Here is a 21,123-nt window from a genome sequence, read left to right as displayed (position 1 = left end):
TCCCTTCCCCCGATTGTTTCCAATACCAGCCACACCAGTCACAAGTGTCTTAGGAAAGATCTAACTGTGGCTTTATCAACACAGACTACAGCAAAGCTCTTGGTTTTCTTTCGCTAAGGTTAGTTAGTGGGAGGCATAAAGATACATTTTGACCTTTTGGTATTTCTTTATTTTGTAAGCAATACAGCATTTTTGAAAGACAAAAAGACTACAGATTTAGAATTTCAAAAATCACTTCTTACCCCACATATTTGTTTTCACATCAAAAAGCTTTTTAATGTGTTTATATACTTTATATCATGAGTATATATCATTCTAGCAGCAGCAACAACAGTAGGTATAGCAGCCAATGTCTAATGAACACTTAATGTTTGCCAAACACAATTCTAACATCTGGATTAATTTTTCCGAGCAACACTGTTAGGTGGGATTTAATATTTTTCTAGTTTCATTGATGGGAAAGCGGAGACACAGAAGTTAAAACAACTTGCCCGAAGCCATATAGCTAATAAGCTATATGGCTTATATATGGATATGGAATTGAAACCCAGGCAGTCTGACTCCACATTGTGGGCTCTTGTTATTTACTCAATAATATAGATATCATGATCAGCTTCCATGTGAGTTAACATCATCAACAGCGTCATCATGACTGATGGGATTCCAGTTTAAGGATATAACAGTGGATATAACCAGTCTCCTATTAGTGGATATTTAGAAAGTGAAAGTGTTCTTTAACTCATTCGTATCCGACTCTTTGTGACCCCATGGACTGTAACCCTCCAGGCTTCTCTGTCCATGGGATTCTCCAGGTAAGAATACTGGAGTGGGTAGCTGTTCCCTTCTCCAGGGGATCTTCCCGACCAGGGAAGAGAACTCGGTGTTAATATGGGAGAGTTTTAAAAATAGTATTTGGCAGTCCTTAGGTTCACTTCAAGAAATGCTTTATTTTCATATGAAAATATGAACCACCATGACCCTCTGTGAACTATGAACCAATTTTGTTTTTCATCTAGAAAAATGCTTTTATTATTTTTTCCTTATAAATGATTTTGTAGAAAACCAAATTCTCATTTTCAGAAATTTGACCTATTACACTACCACCATCCCCAAAGATGGATTTTTAAAACAGTTTGTAATCATGGAAGATGAAGATGCCAAAGAAGAGGTAGCTTTGTAACAGTCTTTTGATACTATTTAATGAATATAGAATCTCTAGAAATTGATCTAATTAAAAAGTTTGCCTCCAGATTTGAAGATGTGTGTGTGTTAGTTGCTCAGTTGTGTCTGACTCTTTGTGACCCCATGGACTGTAGCTCACCAGGCTCCTCTGTCCATGAAATTCTCCAGGCAAGAATACTGGAGTGGTTGCTATTTCCTTCTCCAGGGGATCTTCCCAACTCAGGGATCAAACCTGGGTCTCCCGCGTTGTCGGCAAATTCTTTACCGTCTGAGCCACCAGGGAAGCCCCAAATTTAAAGATAACTTCATTTAAATTGTATTCTGAGTCTGATGCTTCAAAACTGTCTAGAACTTGGTGTGATTTCAAGTAACTTGGCTTAAAATTCTAAGACTTACTGTAAGAAAGTTAAATTATCTTCAGTGGAGACAAAGGCCTTTTTTTCCTTTTTTTTTTTTTTTTCCAGTTTGGGAGAGGATAGTAAGTGCTATTCTGGGGACAAAATTCCCAACAGAAGAGAACCCTTTGGCAGCAAGAATAAACAGCTTTGGCTGAATCCACTCCAAGCGAAAAGGACTTAGGGTACATGTGAAGCTTGGGAGTAGTCCTGAGCTCCAAGGCAGAAAGGATATCCCTGGTACAAGGAGTGAGTCAGCACCAGACTGTCTGAGTGAAAATACTGTCCACAAAAGCTCCATCGAGCTGCTTCATTAGAAAGTGATACATTTTGTGATACATCTCCTTCCCTAGGGAGGTTCACTTACTGTTTCAAGGAAGTGATTATATTTTACTTAGGGCTACATTGTTCCCTTTAGCCCTCATTACAACCACCTCACTGTAATAATAATGATAACAATAGTAGTAGTAGTAGTAGTAGTAAAATATGTCCTACAAACCTTGATTGTTTTCTGATTCTTTTCCCTTCATTTTCCAGAAAATACATCACTTATACATCTACAAAAGTACACTAATCATTAATTTGAAGGGGAGCCTCCTCTTTAATTTTAAAATGCTTTGAAATTCTTTTGTGATGCTGTACATACAGAAAATACTTTTTGCTCATTTTATTTCTAGGGTGAGTGTGGGTGCGTATGTGTGTGCGCGCATGTATTCAGCTTACATTTTCAAACTGATGCTTTCAGTAGAGGTAATCACTATTTGTTTGAATAAATATACTTTGAAAGATGGATGACAGGTAGCCATCCCATCCACGTGTAATTACGTGTCGAATTATATGTCACACTGCTGATTTGGCGTGGCTGGGTATGATATTCATGAAGATTTAGCAGGATGGTAAGAAAACTCAACTGTTTGAATATTCATTTCTCTTTGCGTCCAAATGTCTGGAGGTGGAGACGGTGGGTGGGATGGAGATCCCGATACACATTTCTAAGGAGACAGAGAGAACACAACTGCTCCAGAGCAGAGTTTCTTCTCTCACTCATTCAGTCAAAAACCCTTTACTGAGCAATGGCTCTGTGCCAGACACTGATTTGTTTTCCTGGACATTCCTTCATCAGAATCCACTCCTGGCTTTGTAAAGGCCCCACACCCCTCTCCCTTCGCACAACCACAGCAGATGCACAGGGTCTTTACTGAAAAGGTGTGGATTTTTCCTGCCTTGAAACTCAACTTTGCAGCTCCTTCCTTGAAGGCTCTGCAAGAGTGGAGTTTTATTTATAATAGTCTTTGTTGTCCTTTATAAAATAAACCCCAAGATGGAAAAAATATTTTAGAGAAAAAAGAAGAGATTAATATCAAGAGCATTTTCTTATGTTTCTACGGACTTGTAAACATTTTAATGGCTGTGTGTTATTCCACTGTGTGCCTCAGTTTCCTAACATTCACCCCAAACTTGGTTCACAGTTTGGATTCATTTCCTTAGGGTAAGATTACTAAGTCATTGTAAGACCCTTAATACAAACGGCCAAACCATTTTCAGAGAATTTGTAGCAACTTATGGTCCCACTGAGGATCTATTTAGTGTTTATATTATAGCACCCTTACCCTCATCAAATACTAAAACTTGGAAAATCTTCACTTTATTTGGGGGGAATTTAATTTTCATTTTTCTTATTGCTAGTGAAACTGAACATTTCCCACGTAGTTATTAGACATTTTTGCTTTCTCTTTCCTGGGTTGTCTATCTGTCCTCTGCCTTTATTTCAAGTTTTTATATTTTCTTATTCACTTGTATATGAAACTTATTTCATATTAAGGATGTTAGCATTTTGTCTTTAGTATTTATTGATCACATTTGGGTAAAAATCCCTCCAATTACATTGTTCACAGTCGTATCATGACTTAGAGCATATGGCTTGTTTTGTTCAATGTGATCAGCTTTATATCATTTTATGTAAGAGGTGGTTTTGATTTTTAAAAATTAAGAGTACATACATTAGAGTCAAAAAGAAAAAAGAAACCTATTCCAGAAACTTCTATAAAATAAAGTAGAATGTATAAGAGTTAAATTGTGACGGACCTGGGTTCTCTCAGTGCTTCTGTATTGATGTTTGCATTCTTACTGCATTTAAGGTATGGCCCCCTAGTGGGCTTCTGTGGTGGCTCAGACAGTAAAAAATCTACCTGCAATGTGGGAGACCTGGGTTCGATCCCTGGGTTGGAAAGATCCCCTGGAGAAGGGAAAAGCTACCCACTCCAGTATTCTGGCCTGGAGAATTCCAAGGACTGTATAGTCTATGGCGTTGCAAAGAGTCGGACACGACTGAGCGACTTCTACTTTCTCTGGTGTGCTTACTACAAAACTGTAAGAGCTGTGCCAGACTAAACACTTGAGACAGGTAATGAACTGCTTAGGAATTTACTGGATTCCAGCTAAAATTCTAGCAAAACTCCCTCGTCCCCATACTCATAGAGGCCCTGAACAGCAGTCCCTCACATGTTCTCCTTTTCCTTTCAGACAATTCCTCCTCTCTTCAGGAGGATGAAGAGGTAGAGATGGAGGCCATCAGCTGGCAGGCCGGCAGCCCGGCCATGAACGGGCACCCCACCACACCAGTGACCTCTGCGCGTTTCCCCAGCTGGGTCACTTTTGATGACAATGAAGTCAGCGGCCCTTTGTCCCCCATCACGTCTCCTCTGAAGCCAGAAACACTGCCTCTCGCCTCTGTGACCCCAGATGGACCTTACAACTTAACAGGGTCATTTAAGAAGAGGGAACGGCCCAAGAGCTCTTTGATGAACTTCTCCAAAGTTCAGAAGCTAGACGTGTCCTCCGTAAGCCATCCGCCTGCCGTGCCAGAGGCTCCACCGTGGCGGGCCACCAATCCTTTTCTGAATGAGACGCTACAGGATGTACAGCCCTCCCCCATCAACCCTTTCCGGGCTTTCTTTGAGGAGCAGGAGAGGCGAGCCCAGAGCAGTTCTGTGTCCAGTACCCTAGGCAAGAGCCAGAGAGATTCCCTCATTGTCGTCTACCGGGACGCCATCAGTTTTGATGACTCGAGCCGAAACCAGTCACGCTCGGATGCTGTGGAAAAACTCAAGAGGCTCCAAATCGAGGATTCCGACCACTTGGGTGGTGTGACACTCCCTGATGATGACCCGGCCGCCTGGGCTGAACTGGATGCCCACCCAGCAGGCTCCGAGCAGTCCCCACCCAGGGACGGGTGGCCCATGATGCTTAGGATCCCCGAGAAGAAGAACATCATGTCCTCCAGGCACTGGGGACCCATCTACGTCAAACTGACGGACGGTGGTTACCTGCAGCTGTATTACGAGCAGGGCCTGGAGAGGCCATTCCGTGAGTTCAAGCTGGAGATGTACCATGAGATTTCTGAACCCCGGCTCCAAAACTACGACGAGAATGGTAGGATCCACAGCTTGCGGATAGACCGGGTCACCTACAAGGAGAAGAAGAAGTACCAGCCTAAACCCGCCGTGGCCCACTTGGCCGAGAGGGAGCAAGTCATCAAGCTGGGCACCACCAACTACGAGGACTTCCTGAGCTTCATCCGTGCGGTTCAGGACCGCCTCATGGAGCTGCCGGTGTTGTCAACGGAGCTGAGCACGGTCGGCCTGAACTACCTGGAAGAGGAGATGACGGTGGACGTCCAAGATGAATTCTCTGGCCTCGTGAGCAAGGGAGACAACCAGATCCTCCAGCACCGTGTCCTGACACGGATCCACGTGCTGAGCTTCCTCTCGGGCCTGGCCGAGTGCCGGCTGGGTCTCAACGACGTCCTGGTCAAAGGGAACGAGGTGGTGTCCCGCCAGGACATCGTGCCCACCACTACCACCAAGTGGATCCGGCTCCACGAGTGCCGCTTCCACGGCTGCGTGGATGAGGACGTGTTCCGCGGCTCGCGCGTCATCCTCTTCAACCCTCTGGACGCCTGCCGCTTCGAGCTCATGCGGTTCCGGACCGTGTTCGCTGAGAAGACCTTGCCCTTCACGCTCAGGACGGCGGCGAGCATCCACGGGGCGGAGGTGGAGGTGCAGAGCTGGCTGAGGATGTCGGCGGGCTTCTCCTCCAACTGGGACCCCCTCACCCAGGTCCCCTGCGAGAATGTGATGGTCCGCTACCCCGTGCCCAGCGAGTGGGTGAAAAACTTCCGCAGGGAAAGCGTCCTGGGGGAGAAGTCTCTGAAAGCCAAAGTGAACCGGGGGGCAAGTTTTGGCTCAGCCAGCATTTCCGGCTCTGAGCCGGTCATGAGAGTTACCCTGGGGACTGCCAAGTACGAGCACGCTTTCAATGCCATCGTGTGGAGGATAAACCGACTGCCCGACAAAAACTCAGGTAGGCAGAGCTCCATCTTCTTTGAGAGCTGCCACACCGGGCGAAAGAGCTGGGATCCAAGTGCCCGCTTTCTCTTCCCCTGCAGAGTGCTGGTTTTGTGCTATGTGAGGGGAATGGTAGTGGGCAGGGTCAGGGGAATGGACGGCCAGGAAGCACAAGTTATTTGAGTGAGGTTAAGTCACAAACCTGCATGACCCAGGTCACTCCATCTTTTTATTCCCCTACCTTCTTCACACTTCTTTCCTGAAACGATGCGTTATTCTTCTTAGCGGGGTTGCCAAGCACATTTCTAAGAAGCTTATGAATTTGTTTTCTGACTCAAAATTTTAGCTGGTGTTGGAAGCTATTTTTTTTTTTTTCAGACCCTAGAAGGCTTCTGGGTTTTGAAGAGACATCTGCATCCTGTTGTTGTTATTCAGTTGCTGAGTCATGTCCAGCTCTTTGCCTTCCCCCGGGCTGCTGCACGCCAGGTTTCCCTGCCTGGGTGCAGGTAAAAGGGCCAGGTGATGGCCAATCGTGTACAGTGTAGGCGGGGAGTTGGATTTATGATTCCAGCAATCCTGTGCAAGGCCCGTCAATCATAATGTCCCAAGCTTAGAGCTGGGATTTGGGCATGGGGAAGGGGCCTCCGGGGGCTTCCCTGGTGGCTCAGATGGTAAAGAAGTCTGCCTGCAATGGGGGAGACCTGGGTTCAATCCCTGGGTTGGGAAGATCCCCTGGAGAGGGGAATGGCTACCCACTTGAGTGTTCTTGCCTGGGAATGCCACGGATGGAGAAGGCTGGACGACAGTGCACGGGGTTGAAAGACTCGTCCACGACTGAGCGACTTTGAGAGAGAAAGGGAGAGAGAGAAGGGGCCTCTGATCAGACTGAAGACAGCCAGGACCTGAAGGTCCAGAAGGACTGGAACTCTGACAAAAAGTAAGGGAAGGAGTGTTTGATCAAAGGAGACAGCTCACCAGCCCTTGCTGGCCTACACAAGTGAGCAGGGGTGCTTGTCTGCCTGGGTGAGCCCAAAGGCAATGGCTTTCCTCTTGGATACGGTGAGATTTCGTGGAATGACAAAACTCGGGAGTGAGCAAACCAGCTTTAATAGTTTTATTTCTTAGAGTAAGTCTGGGTGATCCCAATGGCAGGCAATAAAACCCATGGTCCTTGAAACCACCTCTCATCTCTAATAAACAAAAGTGGGTATTGTGGCCAACAACAACAACAAATATTTGGGAAAACTGTTGGTTAAAGTTTCCCTTATGCAGATATTCTTTATTCCATTCTCCCTGTTAAATCCTAACAACATAATTAGAGTCTTCATTTTCCTGTTGGGAGTGTGGAGTGGCTGTGTTTTACCCTAGATGCCATATGACATGAAGCCAAGAGGCAATACGATCATGTCAGCTCCCCCAGCGAGACAGGCGGGGGACACACACCAGGGCTTTCTGTGTCCGACGCTTGGTGTAGTGGTGCAGACTGAAGGGACAATTGGGCTTCTGTGTTTGAGGCTGGACTGGACACCCTGTTGCTAAACGGGCAGGATTTTTAAAGCCTTCCTCTCGGCGCCTGCTCATTCACTTCTCTGAGGCCAGCACGGTATCACCTGGCTGACAGCACCGGGATTTCTGTCTTGGCCCATCTGAATTGATGGCAGAGAGAAGAGGCCCTCACCTCTCACCTCTCCTGTGGCACAGATGCCCCCTGAGAACAGAACCGAGGTCACAGAGGGGAAATCGCTGTTTAACCTGCTGGAGGGGTGACATCACAAAAAACAGGGCCTCTGGTTTCTGTTTACTGGGATTTTCAGCTCTGCAATTTAGTAAGCCTGGATTCAGGTCACTTCCTTATGAAATAACTGGGTTTTCAAGCTGGAAGGGACCTGGGGGATGACTTAGGCAAACCTCTTCCTTCCACAGACAAGAAAATTAAGGACCAGGAGTGACCTGACCCATCACATCCAGGGTCTTTTTTTATTCTCGATACCCTCGCTGCCTCTAGCTAGGTCATACAAAACAGACACAAACTTGAAGTAACTTCCATTATGAGCACAGGGATTTGCAGTTTCCTCACATACCTCCTTTGCTTCAAAGTTCCTTCTCTCAAATATTGAAAGGTACCACGTGAGGGGCTTTTTAAGCAGCAGAGACTGACTGGCTTCTTTCAGCAAAAAGAGAGAGACCGGAAGATACAGGTGGTCTCGGAGAACTAGAGGATCAAGCAGGCTTCAGAAAGGATAATTCTGGAAGGCAGGAGCCCTGGGAGGTGTCCTCAGGCAGCAGCCGTTGGGACAAACCACTGCAAGCCGTTTCGTGTCACTTCCCAAGGCTTGAAGGTCGTGACTGACATGACCACCAAGATGACACACAGTGGGCTGCTGCTGCTGCTGCTGCAGCTGAAGTTGCTTCAGTCATGTCCGACTCTGTGCGACCCTGTGGACAGCAGCCCACCAGGCTCCTTTGTCCACGGAATTCTCTAGGCAAGAGTACTGGAGTGGGTTGCCATTTCCTTCTCCCGAGATGCCGTGCTGGGGAAGAGTATTTCTCAGAGAGAGAGAAGAAAAAAAAACAAAAAGAAGATTGTTACCAGATTAAAAAAGGAGTAGATACAGGATAGGGAATACATCGTCCTCAAGCAACAGCAACTAGTCTCCTTAAGGCTTCCCACGGCAGGAAGTATTTAGCAGGCTCAAGGCCAGGTCAGTACAGCCTATATATCTCGTAGGTTATTTCCGGGTTACTGGCACCTTACTTGTGAACGATTGTTAAAATACACGACATGGCAAGAATATCTGGGGATGTTTCTCACTTAAACCTACCCCCGCCGCCTCCTCAATTACTGATTTGCTGTCATGGTTGTATGTTTTTAGAAGTGAAATCCCCCCCGCCCCGAGAACTTCTTATTTTACTTCGGCTAACAGTATATTTCTGTATCGGTTCAGGAAATTGATAGCACCCCATTTCTGGCAACTGGAAATGTACAGGATCTGAATTCTAGGCAGACTGCAGGGTCTTACCGTTGCTGGTGTTCTGAGCCCCCTGCCTTCCCCATCCGGGGCTCCACCCATGAACCCAGAGAGTTGGTGATGACCTATTAGTAACTGTCGCCTTTCTGAGCTCTTCTGTCTCAGTCTAGAGATAGCTTTGGGAAGGTGCCTTTGTAAGGCTATTATTTGTCAGAATCCTCACGTCTCTGCAGTGGAAGACGACTGAACCTCTGCCCGTGTATCCCACTTGCGGTGGCCCTGTAACCCTAGCTCCTGGAGACGGGATGGTCAGGCTGAGAGGCAGCTATGGCCAAGCCGGCATCCCAGGCCTTGCCAGCACCCCAAGCCTGCAGCCACAGCAGGGCAATCCCAACGAGCCAGCAAAAGGCTAACAAGCCCCCCACTAGATTCCTACATGGCTCCCGTCGGCGGGGCCCGTCCGCGTTCTCCCTCTCACTCTAACCCCAAGGGCGTTCCTGATTCCTAGAAGGCACTCAGAACAAGTTTTGTGCTTTCCCAGGCTGTCTGCCGGGGAACAAAACATTCTGTCCTGCACAGGTAGGTTTCTTTGCTGGAATTCCAGTTCTCGTTAGATCAGATAAAGAGAAAACAATTTCAGTAGGGCTCCCCTTCCATGAGAAATAGCAGGCTGAATTTTAATGTTAAATTTTCTCAACGTCATTGAATAAGATGACATAATCTGTGAGCTAATTAGTACATTACTGTGAATTAAACTATCACTTCAGTTCAATTCAGTCGCTCAGTCTTGTCCAACTCTTTGCGACTCCATGGACTGCAGCATGCCAAGCCTCCCTGTCCATTGCCAACTCCTGGAGTTTACTCAAACTCATGTCCATTGAGTCGGTGATGCCATCCAACCATCTCATCCTCTGTCGAACCCTTCTACCCCTGCCTTCAGTTTTTCCCAGCATCAGGGTCTTTTCCAATGAGTCAATGAATTCAATTTTAATTTAATTCCAATGAATTAAACTATACTAGCTTTCAAAATTGCACTTCCCTATCTGTTGGGCTCCCCAGATGGATTAGTGGTGAAGAATCTACCTGCTTCAGCCATTAAAAAGAATACATTTGAATCAGTTCTAATGAGGTGGATGAAACTGGAGCCTATTATACAGAGTGAAGTAAGCCAGAAAGAAAAACACAAATATAATATACTAGTGCATATATATGGAATTTAGAAAGATGGTAACGATAACCCTATATGTGAGACAGCAAAAGAGACACAGTTGTACAGAAGTCTTTTGGACTCTGTGGGAGAGGGCGAGGGTGGGATGATTTAGGAGAATAGCATTGAAACATGTATAATATCATATGTGAAACGAATCACCAGACCAGGCTTGATGCATGATACAAGATGCTCGGGGCTGGTGCACTGGGATGATCCAGAGGGATGGTATGGGGAGGGAGGTGGGAGAGTGGTTCAGGATGGGTTACACGTGTACACCTGTGGCAGATTCATGTTGATGTATGGCAAAAGCAATACAATATTGTAAAGTAATTAGCCTCCAATTAAAATAGATAAATTTATATTAAAAAAAAAAAAAGAATCTACCTGCCAATGCAGGAGATGCAAGAGACGCAGGTTTGATCCCTGGGTCAGAAAAAATCCCCTGGAGTAAGAAATGACAATCCACTCTAGTGAAAGTGAAAGTTTAAGCCACTCAGTCATGTCCGATGCTTTGCGACCCCGTGGACTATAGCTCGCCAGGTTCCTCTGTCCATGTAATTCTCCAGGCAAGGATGCTGGAGTGGGTTGCCATTTCCTTCTCCAGGGGATCTTTCAGACCTAGGAATCGAACCTGGGTCTCCCACATTGCAGGCAGATTCTTTACTGGCTGAGCCACCAGGGAAGCCCACCTGCTCCAGTATTTTTGCCTGAAAACTTGCCTGGCCAGAGGAGCCTGGTAGGCTAGAGACTGAGGAGCCTGCTGGTCAGAGTCAGACACAGCTGAGCACACAGCATGTCTGTCCACGAGCCCCAGCATCCATTGGTTGATGCTAGAATTCAAGAAAGACTGTTGTTTTCATAGAATTTGCTGTGAATACTCATTGGTGGGGTGAGAAGAGGAGGGTCAGTTTTGTGGAAAGTTATGATTTTCAATGTTCCAACAATATGTAAATAAGGGCAATGAGATAAAACTGTTGTTGAGGTTGCTATTGAATTAAGAAACTCCTCTGTCTACTTTGTAATGAATCCTGAAAGATGATGCTGTGAAAGTGCTGCACTCAATATGCCAGCAAATTTGGAAAACTCAGCAGTGGCCACGGGACTGGAAAAGGTCAGTTTTCATTCCAATCCCAAAGAAAGGCAATGCCAAAGAATGCTCAAACTACTGCACAGTTGCCCTCATCTCACACGCTAGTAAAGTAATGCTCAAAATTCTCCAAGCCAGGCTTCAGCAATATGTGAACTGTGAACTTCCTGATGTTCAAGCTGGTTTTAGAAAAGGCAGAGGAACCAGAGATCAAATTGCCAACATCCACTGGATCATGGAAAAAGCAAGAGAGTTCCAGAAAAACATCTATTTCTGCTTTATTGACTATGCCAAAGCCTTTGACTGTGTGGATCACAATAAACTGTGGAGAATTCTGAAAGAGATGGGAATACCAGACCACCTGACCTGCCTCTTGAGAAATTTGTATTCAGGTCAGGAAGCAACAGTTAGAACTGGACATGGAACAACAGACTGGTTCCAAATAGGAAAAGGAGTTCGTCAAGGCTGTATATTGTCACCCTGTTTATTTAACTTATATGCAGAGTACATCATGAGAAACGCTGGACTGGAAGAAACGCAAGCTGGAATCAAGATTGCCGGGAGAAATATCAATAGGCTCAGATATGCAGATGACACCACCCTTATGGCAGAAAGTGAAGAGGAACTCAAAAGCCTCTTGATGAAAGTGAAAGTGGAGAATGAAAAAGTTGGCTTAAAGCTCAACATTCAGAAAACAAAGATCATGGCATCCGGTCCCACCACTTCATGGGAAATAGATGGGGAAACAATGGAAACAGTGTCAGACTTTATTTTTCTGGGCTCCAAAATCACTGCAGATGGTGACTGCAGCCATGAAATTAAAAGATGCTTACTCCTCGGAAGGAAAGTTATGACCAACCTAGATAGCATATTCAAAAGCAGAGTTATTACTTTGCCAACAAAGGTTCGTCTAGTCAAGGCTATGGTTTTTCCTGTGGTCATGTATGGATGTGAGAGTTGGACTGTGAAGAAGGCTGAGTGCCGAAGAATTGATGCTTTTGGACTGTGGTGTTGGAAAAGACTCTTGAGAGTTCCTTGGACTGCAAGGAGATCCAACCAGTCCATTCTGAAGGAGATCAGCCCTGGGATTTCTTTGGAAGGAATGATGCTAAAGCTGAAACTCCAGTACTTGGCCACCTCATGCAAAGAGTTGACTCATTGGAAAAGACTCTGATGCTGGAAGGGATTGGGGGCAGGAGGAGAAGGGGATGACAGAGGATGAGATGGCTGGATGGCATCACTGACTCGATGGACGTGAGTCTGAGTGAACTCCGGGAGTTGGTGATGGACAGGGAGGCCTGGCGTGCTGCGATTCATGGGGTCGCAAAGAGTCGGACACGACTGAGCAACTGATCTGATCTGATCTGATCTGAATAGCAATATATTGAGAGGAGTCTAGGACATAATTTGGAGGCACTTAGATATGAATTTTATTCCCAGTTCTACAGTTTAATGGCTGTGACCTCAGTCAATTTACTTAAACCTTTCAGAGAAATCTCAGTTTCCTGTTTTATAAAACAGCGTTATTAATACCCTTATTATTTCATTAATATTATTATTTCATTAATAAGAATGAAATTGGATAATGCTTTTAAGTGTTTAGCACAGTCTGTGGCCTATAATAAAAGTTCAGTAAGTGATGGCTGTATAATGACATCTGTGGTTACACAGTTTAAAAAAAGCTGAATCAATTCATTTTAAAATAATGTAATTTTTACTACTACATGTATCTTAAATTCCTTTCCGAAAAAACTGCAATCTTTTTCTTAAGTATTGCTTTTTAGAAAGAACCACTGAAATGTGTTACATTTGTGAAACAGAGCAAAACAAATACTTCACTCCGTAATGTTTTCCTTGGAGAGCGGGTGTGTATGTCCTCACTCTCCGAGATTAAAAAGTCCTGCCCAGACCAATAGAGGAAACTGGAATTGTTTATTTGGGGAAACTCAGATAACCAAGGGCTGTTTCAGTTACATCATGAAGTCAGAGGCACACTGTTTATCCCTAGTGAGTTGCTTTACGGGGTCCTTAAGGCTTTTTCTCCACCCCTGTCACCCTGCAAACCTGGTACCGAGGTCTGAGGACTGTGAGGCTGTCACAGAGACAAATTGGTTAAGAGCGTCTGGGAGGCGGACCGCTGGGTCCAGTTTTCTTGGCTCTGCCACTTGCTAGCTATGATCCTGGGCGGCCAAGCTCACCTCCCGAAGCCTTAGTTCCTCATCTGTACAAACAAAGCACAGCCTCAGAGGACGGTTGTGATGATGCAGTGAGAGAATCTGCAGCAAACTCTTTGCTCACAACCTGGCTCAGGGTTCTCAGAAAATGCCTCCTGCCGCATCTGACCAGTGGCGGCGGCGACACGTCCGTGGCGAGGCAGGGAACTCAGCTCTGGCTCTTCTGCCTCAAATAATCTGGTAACAATCTTCAGATGAAAATCAGACCATAAGTTTGCCTTCCTGATACGGCAGAACCAGCCACAGATTTACAGAGTTAAATAGCAGTAAGGGCCGATGCCTGGCCTTGTTCAGCTCACCCTTTCCCACCAACCCCCAACTCTGCACTTCATCCTTCAGGAAGAAGCCTGGAGAGAACAAAGGATTTGGGTGTGTGGTCCTCACACTTAGAAGAGTTGCAAGTCAAATCCAGGACTAACAGGTCCTGGCTGTTAGTCTTGTGTTCGCTCGGGTGTTCCATGGGCGTGACTGCATGCTCAGTCGTGTCCGATTCATTGGGACCCCATGGACTGTAGCCCACCGGGCTCCTCTGTCCACAGGGTTTCCCAGGCACGACTGCTGGAGTGGGTTGCCATTTCCTCCTCCAGGGGATCTTCGTGGCCCAGGGATGGAACCCGGGTCTCCTGTATTGGCAGATTCTTGACCACTGGGAAAGATGTCTTCCTAGGGAGACAGCTGGGAAACCATGCTTCCCTAATGCTTATGTGCAGTTTCTAAGGGCTTTGTTGTTTACATATTTCATTCACCTGGAAAACATGCCAAAAGCATTTAAAAAAAAAATATGAACGGCTATGAAGACAATTCAATTCAGCTTTCAAGAGAAATTGATGATTTTGCTCCAGGTGGCTGTCTTGGATGTTTTATTAGGTGCTAAGTGCTGATCTCTTTTATTCCTTTCTGCCAATCTACAATCTCTGTTTCTTGGTATTTGTGCTGTGTTCACGTGGCACTCTGACCTGAGCAGGCGGAGTGAGCCTCATTTCCCAGGTCCCGCGTTTTATTGCTAGGATACCAGGCTACCAAAATGAGACAGTGTTACATCCAACGGTCTGAGGCATATACACGCAGTGTGGTTTCTGCCGAGGCCAGTCCTCTGCTCAGCGTTGGACCCTCTGAAAGGCTGCCAGGCCTCCTTTGTTTGTTGCTCAGGCTCTCCTTCCATTTCTTCACCAAAGAACCCGAACCCTAGATTCTTTGTTTTTCTTTTATAGCTTCTGGTCACCCACACTGTTTCTTCTGCCACCTTGAACTCGGCTCGGACCGGGAAGTGCCTTCCAGATTTGCCAATCATGTGAACGTCGAGTTCAGCATGCCTACAACGTCTGCCTCCAAAGCTGCTGTGAGATCCATCTCTGTGGAAGACAAGACGGACGTCAGGAAGTGGGTCAATTATTCCGCACACTACAGCTACAAGGTAGCCTCGGGGGGCATCTGGCTAATGCTTCCAAGTCTGTCTATTTACCCGCAAACGCTCCCTGCTCCCATTCCTTTTAGCAGTGCCCGCCCGGGGTGCAGACGGGCGCTCCGGCCACCGTGGAGGTGGCCCACCGTGCATAGCTGGGCTTGAGTCTGCTCCGAGCTAAATGAATAATCCCGCTCGTGGGCAACAGAAAGGCTGGAAAGAGAAATAGAGGCTAATGAAAGGGGAGGATATAATGTCTGAGTTGTCATGAACAACAACAAAAGAGTCATGGGGTAAGGGGATTATTATTACTCTTTTATCATATAATTTATGGGCAGTGGAGTGGGCTTGGAAGTGCAGGCAGGCTCAGGAAAATGCTAACTCTAAGCATATATTTCAGCTGCAGATGTTGATGAAGTGGATCTGAGTGACATTAAGACACATCTGACCTGGTCACTGGGCTGTAACAGAGCAATCTCAAAAGCCAAGCAAACCTTTATAGTAGTAACAGGATCAGGGCTGCATAGGGGGCCGTGAAGCTGGAGAGTTCTGACATAAAGAGTGATTATATCCTGGGGAGTTAAGAGATTCAGTAGGAAGAGATTCTAGTGGTAAAGAACCCGTCTGCCAATGCAAGAGACATCGAGGTGCGGGTTCCATCCCTGGGTTGGGAAGGTCCCTTGGAGGAGGGCATGGCCACCCACTCCAGGATTCTTCCCTGGAGAATCCCATGGACAGAGGAACCTGGCGGGCTAAGGCCCGTAAAGTTGCAAAGAGTCGGACACGACTGAAGCAACTGAGTACACACACGGGAGATTAAATGCCAAAGGGGATGGAAAATGGGGAGGGGGGGACACACTGAAGAAGGATTTGGCAAAGTGGTTTAATAATTTTCTATTCATAATAACATGCTTAGATTTATACCATCGTTTAATTGTTCTTTAAATGTTTCCTTAGTTGTGTGATCCAAAACATTCAACTACTGAAAAGAACAAATACTCCATCTTGTGGCCAGAAAAAAAAAAAAAACAACTCAGCACTTCAAACATGACCATAGTCAGCTGTTTTGTCTTGAATTCTTTCCCTCATTATTATAAATATCGGTATTGAGGGAAGCAGCTTTCATTATGAAGCTCCGTAACGCAAAAGATTCCCTGCCTGACTTCTCAAAAGGCTTCGGTTGAGCTGTGTCACTCTCAAGACAAGATTAATTGATTAGTCCCTTTATAATTAACAGCTATAGTATTCTGCAAAAGATACAGGCAGAACTGTAAATACTATTGGACACTTTTTTTTTTTTTTGGCTGTGCCGCATGGCAGGTAAGATTTTAGTTCACTGACCAGGGATCGAACCTGTGCCCCTTGCAGTGGAAGTGCAGAGTCCTGACCTTTGGACTGCCAGGGAATTCTCCGCAGACTGTTTAAAGGGACAAAGTCATAGAGAGTGTAAACAGCCAACTGCAAAGAAATCCATTCATTTGATAAACCTTTGTGTATGCCTGTATTATTGGGGTTTAACAGTTAAAAAGGGCCTGCCCTGTCTTACAGAGCCTGTGGTGTGGTGGGGCTGGGCAAGTGTACTGGGTGCAGGGGAAGTATACCCAGGGGGGCACCTGATTCTACCTGGGGAGTCAAGAATAGCTTTACAGGAGACTCTGAGCAACTGTGCAAGGCAAAGAAGGATTTCCCAGGTGGACTGAGAGGGAGAGCAATTCCAGACCAAGCTAAGGGCATGTGCACATTCAAAGCCATGATGTACACAGGCCCAGTAGCTTGGTGTGGCTAAACCCCAGAACATTAACCAAACTATAAGGACGACTCTCAAAGAACCTAGTGAGGTTTTTCTCTTTTGGTTAGTTGTTGGGATGCTTTCCTGATATTTCTTTCTGATTATTTCTCTCCGATGTTTATTCCTTGACAGGTGGAAATTGAGCAAAAAAAGAGTTTGAAGCTGGACTTGGAAGGAGACGACATGGAAAATCCCAAGGAGTGCGGGGTCCAGTGATGAGGCTGTCTTGCAGGGGTTCCTGACCCAAGCGGCCCGATAGGATGTCTTCCTGAATAGCTGAAATTCAAGTCAGTACCTAGAATGGCTCCTCCCTGTGGGGAACAGGGTATGGAGCGTCCTGTTTGCAGTTACCTGTATTCTAACAGGAACCCTAAGGTGGCTGCCTGAGAGAGGCTCTGACTATGCTTGAGGCTCTCAGGTCCCCTGGCCTGTGGAGCTTACCGTATAATTAAGCCTCGTCTCCACTCTTGCTTATCTCACGGCTCTTGCGTGTGGCTTGTCGTGACTGATAATAGTCAGGAAAAGACCCCCCCCACCCCCGCCGCCCCCTACAGCATTGGTGCAATTCCTTCCTGATGTTCATCTGTCAATCAATTTCTGGAAAACAGTTTCTTGAGAAGTTAATTAACCAAGACTCCACCTCCATCATTCCCTCTAGAGAAAAAATGACAAAAGGTACAAAACCAATTTCTTCTCTGGGTCTGCTAGACCTTTCATGGGTGTCTCCGTGCTTCAAACGTTAGCACTATGCAAGAAGGACGTTTCTGAAATGTTTTCTTCCGGGTTCGAGATTGAAACGCTTTTTCCATCTTTCGAAAGTGTCAGTCCCAGGGTTCACCATCCTGGGTCACAATAGACAATGGGGAAAAGGGCACAATAGGATGCTTTTAAATTCCGTAATTAGCCCTGTATTCTGCAGAGTGGCTGTTGAAGGGAAAGCAAAATTGAGCTATTTTTCTTCATTCCGGGGAAAAGGAACGTTCATTTTGAGATAATATTCAATTCAGGAGACAGCTTCAAGCTCAGTGATTTTCTAAATTCACACTGAAAAATATATGCCATTTCTGACTCCTGAAATAAATGGATACATATTATCTCAGGCATTTGTCAAGGGCATTTTGGGAACTCCATTTTATACCTCATAGCCAATAGACAGCTGTGTGTCTCTAACTCAGACTTTACAGGAAATGTAATTTGAAAAGATCATTTTAAAAGCTGTTTCAAAATTAAGCTTGTATGAGTTTTTCCTAAAAATCCACAGTTTGATAATCACAGTATTCTAATAGATCTGAAAGGCAGAAGACTCGAGGGTAGAGATAGGGGGAAGCCATATTTTTCTAATGTCGGGAACCTTAAATCCTGATTCCAAGGATCTAGGACACTCAGTATTCTTTCTCTTCGTCTGCTCCTGCTCACATCCTGTACCTCCGCATCCCAAAGGGAATACTAGCTCAACAATTTAAAGGCAGCTTTTACTTGCCTTCTTAGTTCTCTGATGAAGAAGAGAGTAAGGGGGGCAGAAAGTACGCCTATCAGATTTATAGATGACCCAGAAGTAGACACATATATCTAGTCTGTTGACTAGTAGATTCAGGATTAATTCATCCCATGAATATTCACTGAATTCTAACTATGTACTGACATTGGGATACAGAAATCATTTTAATTTTTGAAATATGTGAACATAAGACTGAAACTAAAAGGATAAAATTGAACAGGCATTAACGAGAGACTTCCATATTCTGAGTTTCTTAAATGCAACCTTCTGAGTATAGATGAGGGCACCTATGTGTGTACGATGTGTGTGTTAATGGGAAAGGTGTTAGAAAGTCCTGGTTTCACAGCAGTTTTTGTAGGAATGTTTTCGTAGGGAAATGTGAGTCCAGCTTTGAGTTAGGGGTATCTCACGGCTAAACGGACACACTCGGCCTGTGGTGACAGAAATCCAGGGAGCCCTGCACGCGGCACAGCTCAGTCCACATCTGCATGGAGGACTGGGTTCCCTTCTGGGAACCGCATTTTAAGAGAGACATTAATAAATTATTATATCCAGAGTCAGGTGGCCAGGACCATGAAGAGTCTGATTATATGTGGAACCAGGAAATAGTTCCCCTGAAGAACAGAAGATATAGCTGCAAAGGGAAAAAGAGAGGATGATATAATAGCTGCCTTGAAATCTCCATTGAACTATAAAAGGGGAGAGGAACTAGATTTTTCCTGTGTTGCTTCAAAGGGCAAAAAGAGGAGCTTAATAGATGACAGATGTTTGCTTCAACACAAGAAAGAACCTTGTAATAGGAGTTATTCTAAAGAGGAATGGACTCAACTAGTAGAATTTCCAGTTGCTATAGATACCCAAGCAAAAGCTAAAATAACCCATCTCTCCTAAATGCCATGAAAGGGACTCTAAGATTGGATGTAGGCAAGGTTCTTACCAAGATACCTTCTACATAGATGTTTAGTTTCAGCAGTAATAGGACTCGAACTCTACCTGGTTTTAGTTTGTAAGTGGCTTTTCATGCTCTTTGAAATACGGTGGGTTCCTCTAGAGGTCTTTGTCAAGTGGGGGGACTCCAAGGCATAGTCCTTCCCCCGTTGTGCTAAAAGCTCCTGAGGATTCCTCATAGAAGCACTGAGATGGGTGGAAGAGTTGTCAAGGTCAAGCGTATTCTAACACCTTCTTTACCCAAGTTGAGAGCCCTGCACCCTCTCAAGAGCTCCGCTTCACCTGCTGGCATCGCGTACGTATTGGTGGTTGGAGCCTTTTTTCCTATTGGTTAATTCTCATTGCCTTTGTGCTTTACCTGGATTTTTTTTTTTTTTAAACCAAGGGTTGGAAAACTTCCTTCCATGCTATCTACATTCAAATTATCATTCATTTTTAAAAACTTAACATCTTGATTTCATCAGATTTGTTTTTCCTCTGTATTTTACAAATTGTTTATGGGTAGCATTTAGGGAATTGCAAAATGTAAGACTACTTATTTTTAGACATAGTTTCTATGTAGTTTTGTTAATAGCCTACATAGAAAACACAGTTGGAGAAATACCTTTTTGATATGCAGATTGTAAGTTTGCTACCCTGGATTTCTATTTTGTGTGTCTATAGCCACAAATATTCCTTTTCTATGTTACCAGTAATGTGAAAATATTAGAAGTGAATTCATTTTACCAGTACACAGACTGTTACTATTAGAACATAAATTAGATGTCCCTTGATATCAAGAGCTGTGCTTTTTTTTTTTTTTTTTTTTTTTGAGGCTGGTGACTTGCTTTATGACTTCATAGTAAAGGAAGATAAGAAATGCTCTCATTATGATACATCAGACAAGAGAATATGAGGTACTTTGGGGGGAGACCATTAACCCCCCCTTTGCCACTCTTACTCTTGTGAACATAGTACTAGTTATGTCTTATCAAAATTTTGTATTTCACTTAAATATAATCTGGACAGTTTTTTTTTTTTTTTCTATTTTGTCCCCCGCCCCCCACCTGCCCTGACCATCCTGCATTATTTTCAGGGTTAATAACTCTTGAGAACGTTATTTTGGAGGTGGGGGGCACTGCGTGGCTTGCAGAATCTTAATTCCCTGACTAGGGATTAAACCTGGGTCACCACATTGAAAGCTCTCAGTTATAACCACTGGACTGCCAGGGAATTCCTGAGAATGTTGTTTAATGTAAAATATTTCTTATTTGAAATGAGAGTAATTTCTTTTCAGATCTTATAGATGAGGGCAGGAGCTTCAAAGTGTTAGCCGCTCATTTGTATCTGACTCTTTGCAACCCCTGGACTGTAGCCCGCCATACTCCTCTGTCCATGGGATTCTCCAGGCAAGAGTATACTGGAATTCAGTTCAGTTCAGTTCAGTCGCTCAGTTGTGTCCAACTCTTTGTGACCCCGTGAATCGCAGCACGCCAGGCCTCCTTGTCCATCACCAACTCCCAGAGTTCACTCAAACTCATGTCCATTGAATCGGTGATGCCATCTTATCCTCTGTCATCCCCTTCTCCTCCTGCCCCCAATCCCTCCCAGCATCAGGGTCTTTTCCAATGAGCCAGCTCTTCACATGAGGTGGCCAAATTATTGGAGTTTTGGCTTTAGCATCAGTAGGTCCCCAGAAATTCACATTCCCAAGAAATGTGACTCGTGGAGGCAAGAAATGTATCTTATTCTTTCTTTCTACTATCTAGCACCAAACTTGGAATATAATAAATTTCAGCTACCTTAAATCCATGCCGATAGGACAAACATATTCATGTAATAAAGAAAAATTATTAGGTATTCAGTAAATGTTTGCTGAATGAATACTGACCCTGAGACTCCAAGACTACCTAACCCTTCCTTATCATCAAACATCATTAACCTTAAAGCATACAAGCACGCTTTCATTTCCTGGAGCACTTAAGTAATTTCTTTTCTTGCCTCCACTGTCAACTAATAACTGTCAGCACTTAAGCACTTAATGTGCAGCTGAATTTAAACTACAGTGAACCTTATTCATATTG

At 44.9% G+C, this 21,123-nt stretch overlaps 1 protein-coding gene across 1 annotated transcript in view; it reads left to right on the top strand.

Annotated features, from left to right (window-relative positions):
• The window catches only part of STON2 (stonin 2), a 180,254-nt gene extending 160,433 nt beyond the window's left edge, over positions 1 to 19,821 (top strand). Inside the window, exons 5-7 of the mRNA XM_027552586.1 lie at positions 4,101 to 5,939; positions 14,635 to 14,837; positions 16,747 to 19,821. Coding sequence (XP_027408387.1) covers positions 4,101 to 5,939; positions 14,635 to 14,837; positions 16,747 to 16,830 — 2,126 coding nt within the window. The 3' untranslated portion in view covers positions 16,831 to 19,821. The remainder of the gene's footprint in view (positions 1 to 4,100; positions 5,940 to 14,634; positions 14,838 to 16,746) is intronic.
• The last annotated feature ends 1,302 nt before the right edge of the window (positions 19,822 to 21,123 follow it).

Source organism: Bos indicus x Bos taurus, chromosome 10 (assembly GCF_003369695.1).
Source record: "Bos indicus x Bos taurus breed Angus x Brahman F1 hybrid chromosome 10, Bos_hybrid_MaternalHap_v2.0, whole genome shotgun sequence".
Lineage (NCBI taxonomy): Eukaryota > Metazoa > Chordata > Mammalia > Artiodactyla > Bovidae > Bos > Bos indicus x Bos taurus.
The sequence above is the reverse complement of the archived record's forward strand: the minus strand, read 5'-3'. Positions and strand labels throughout refer to the sequence as shown.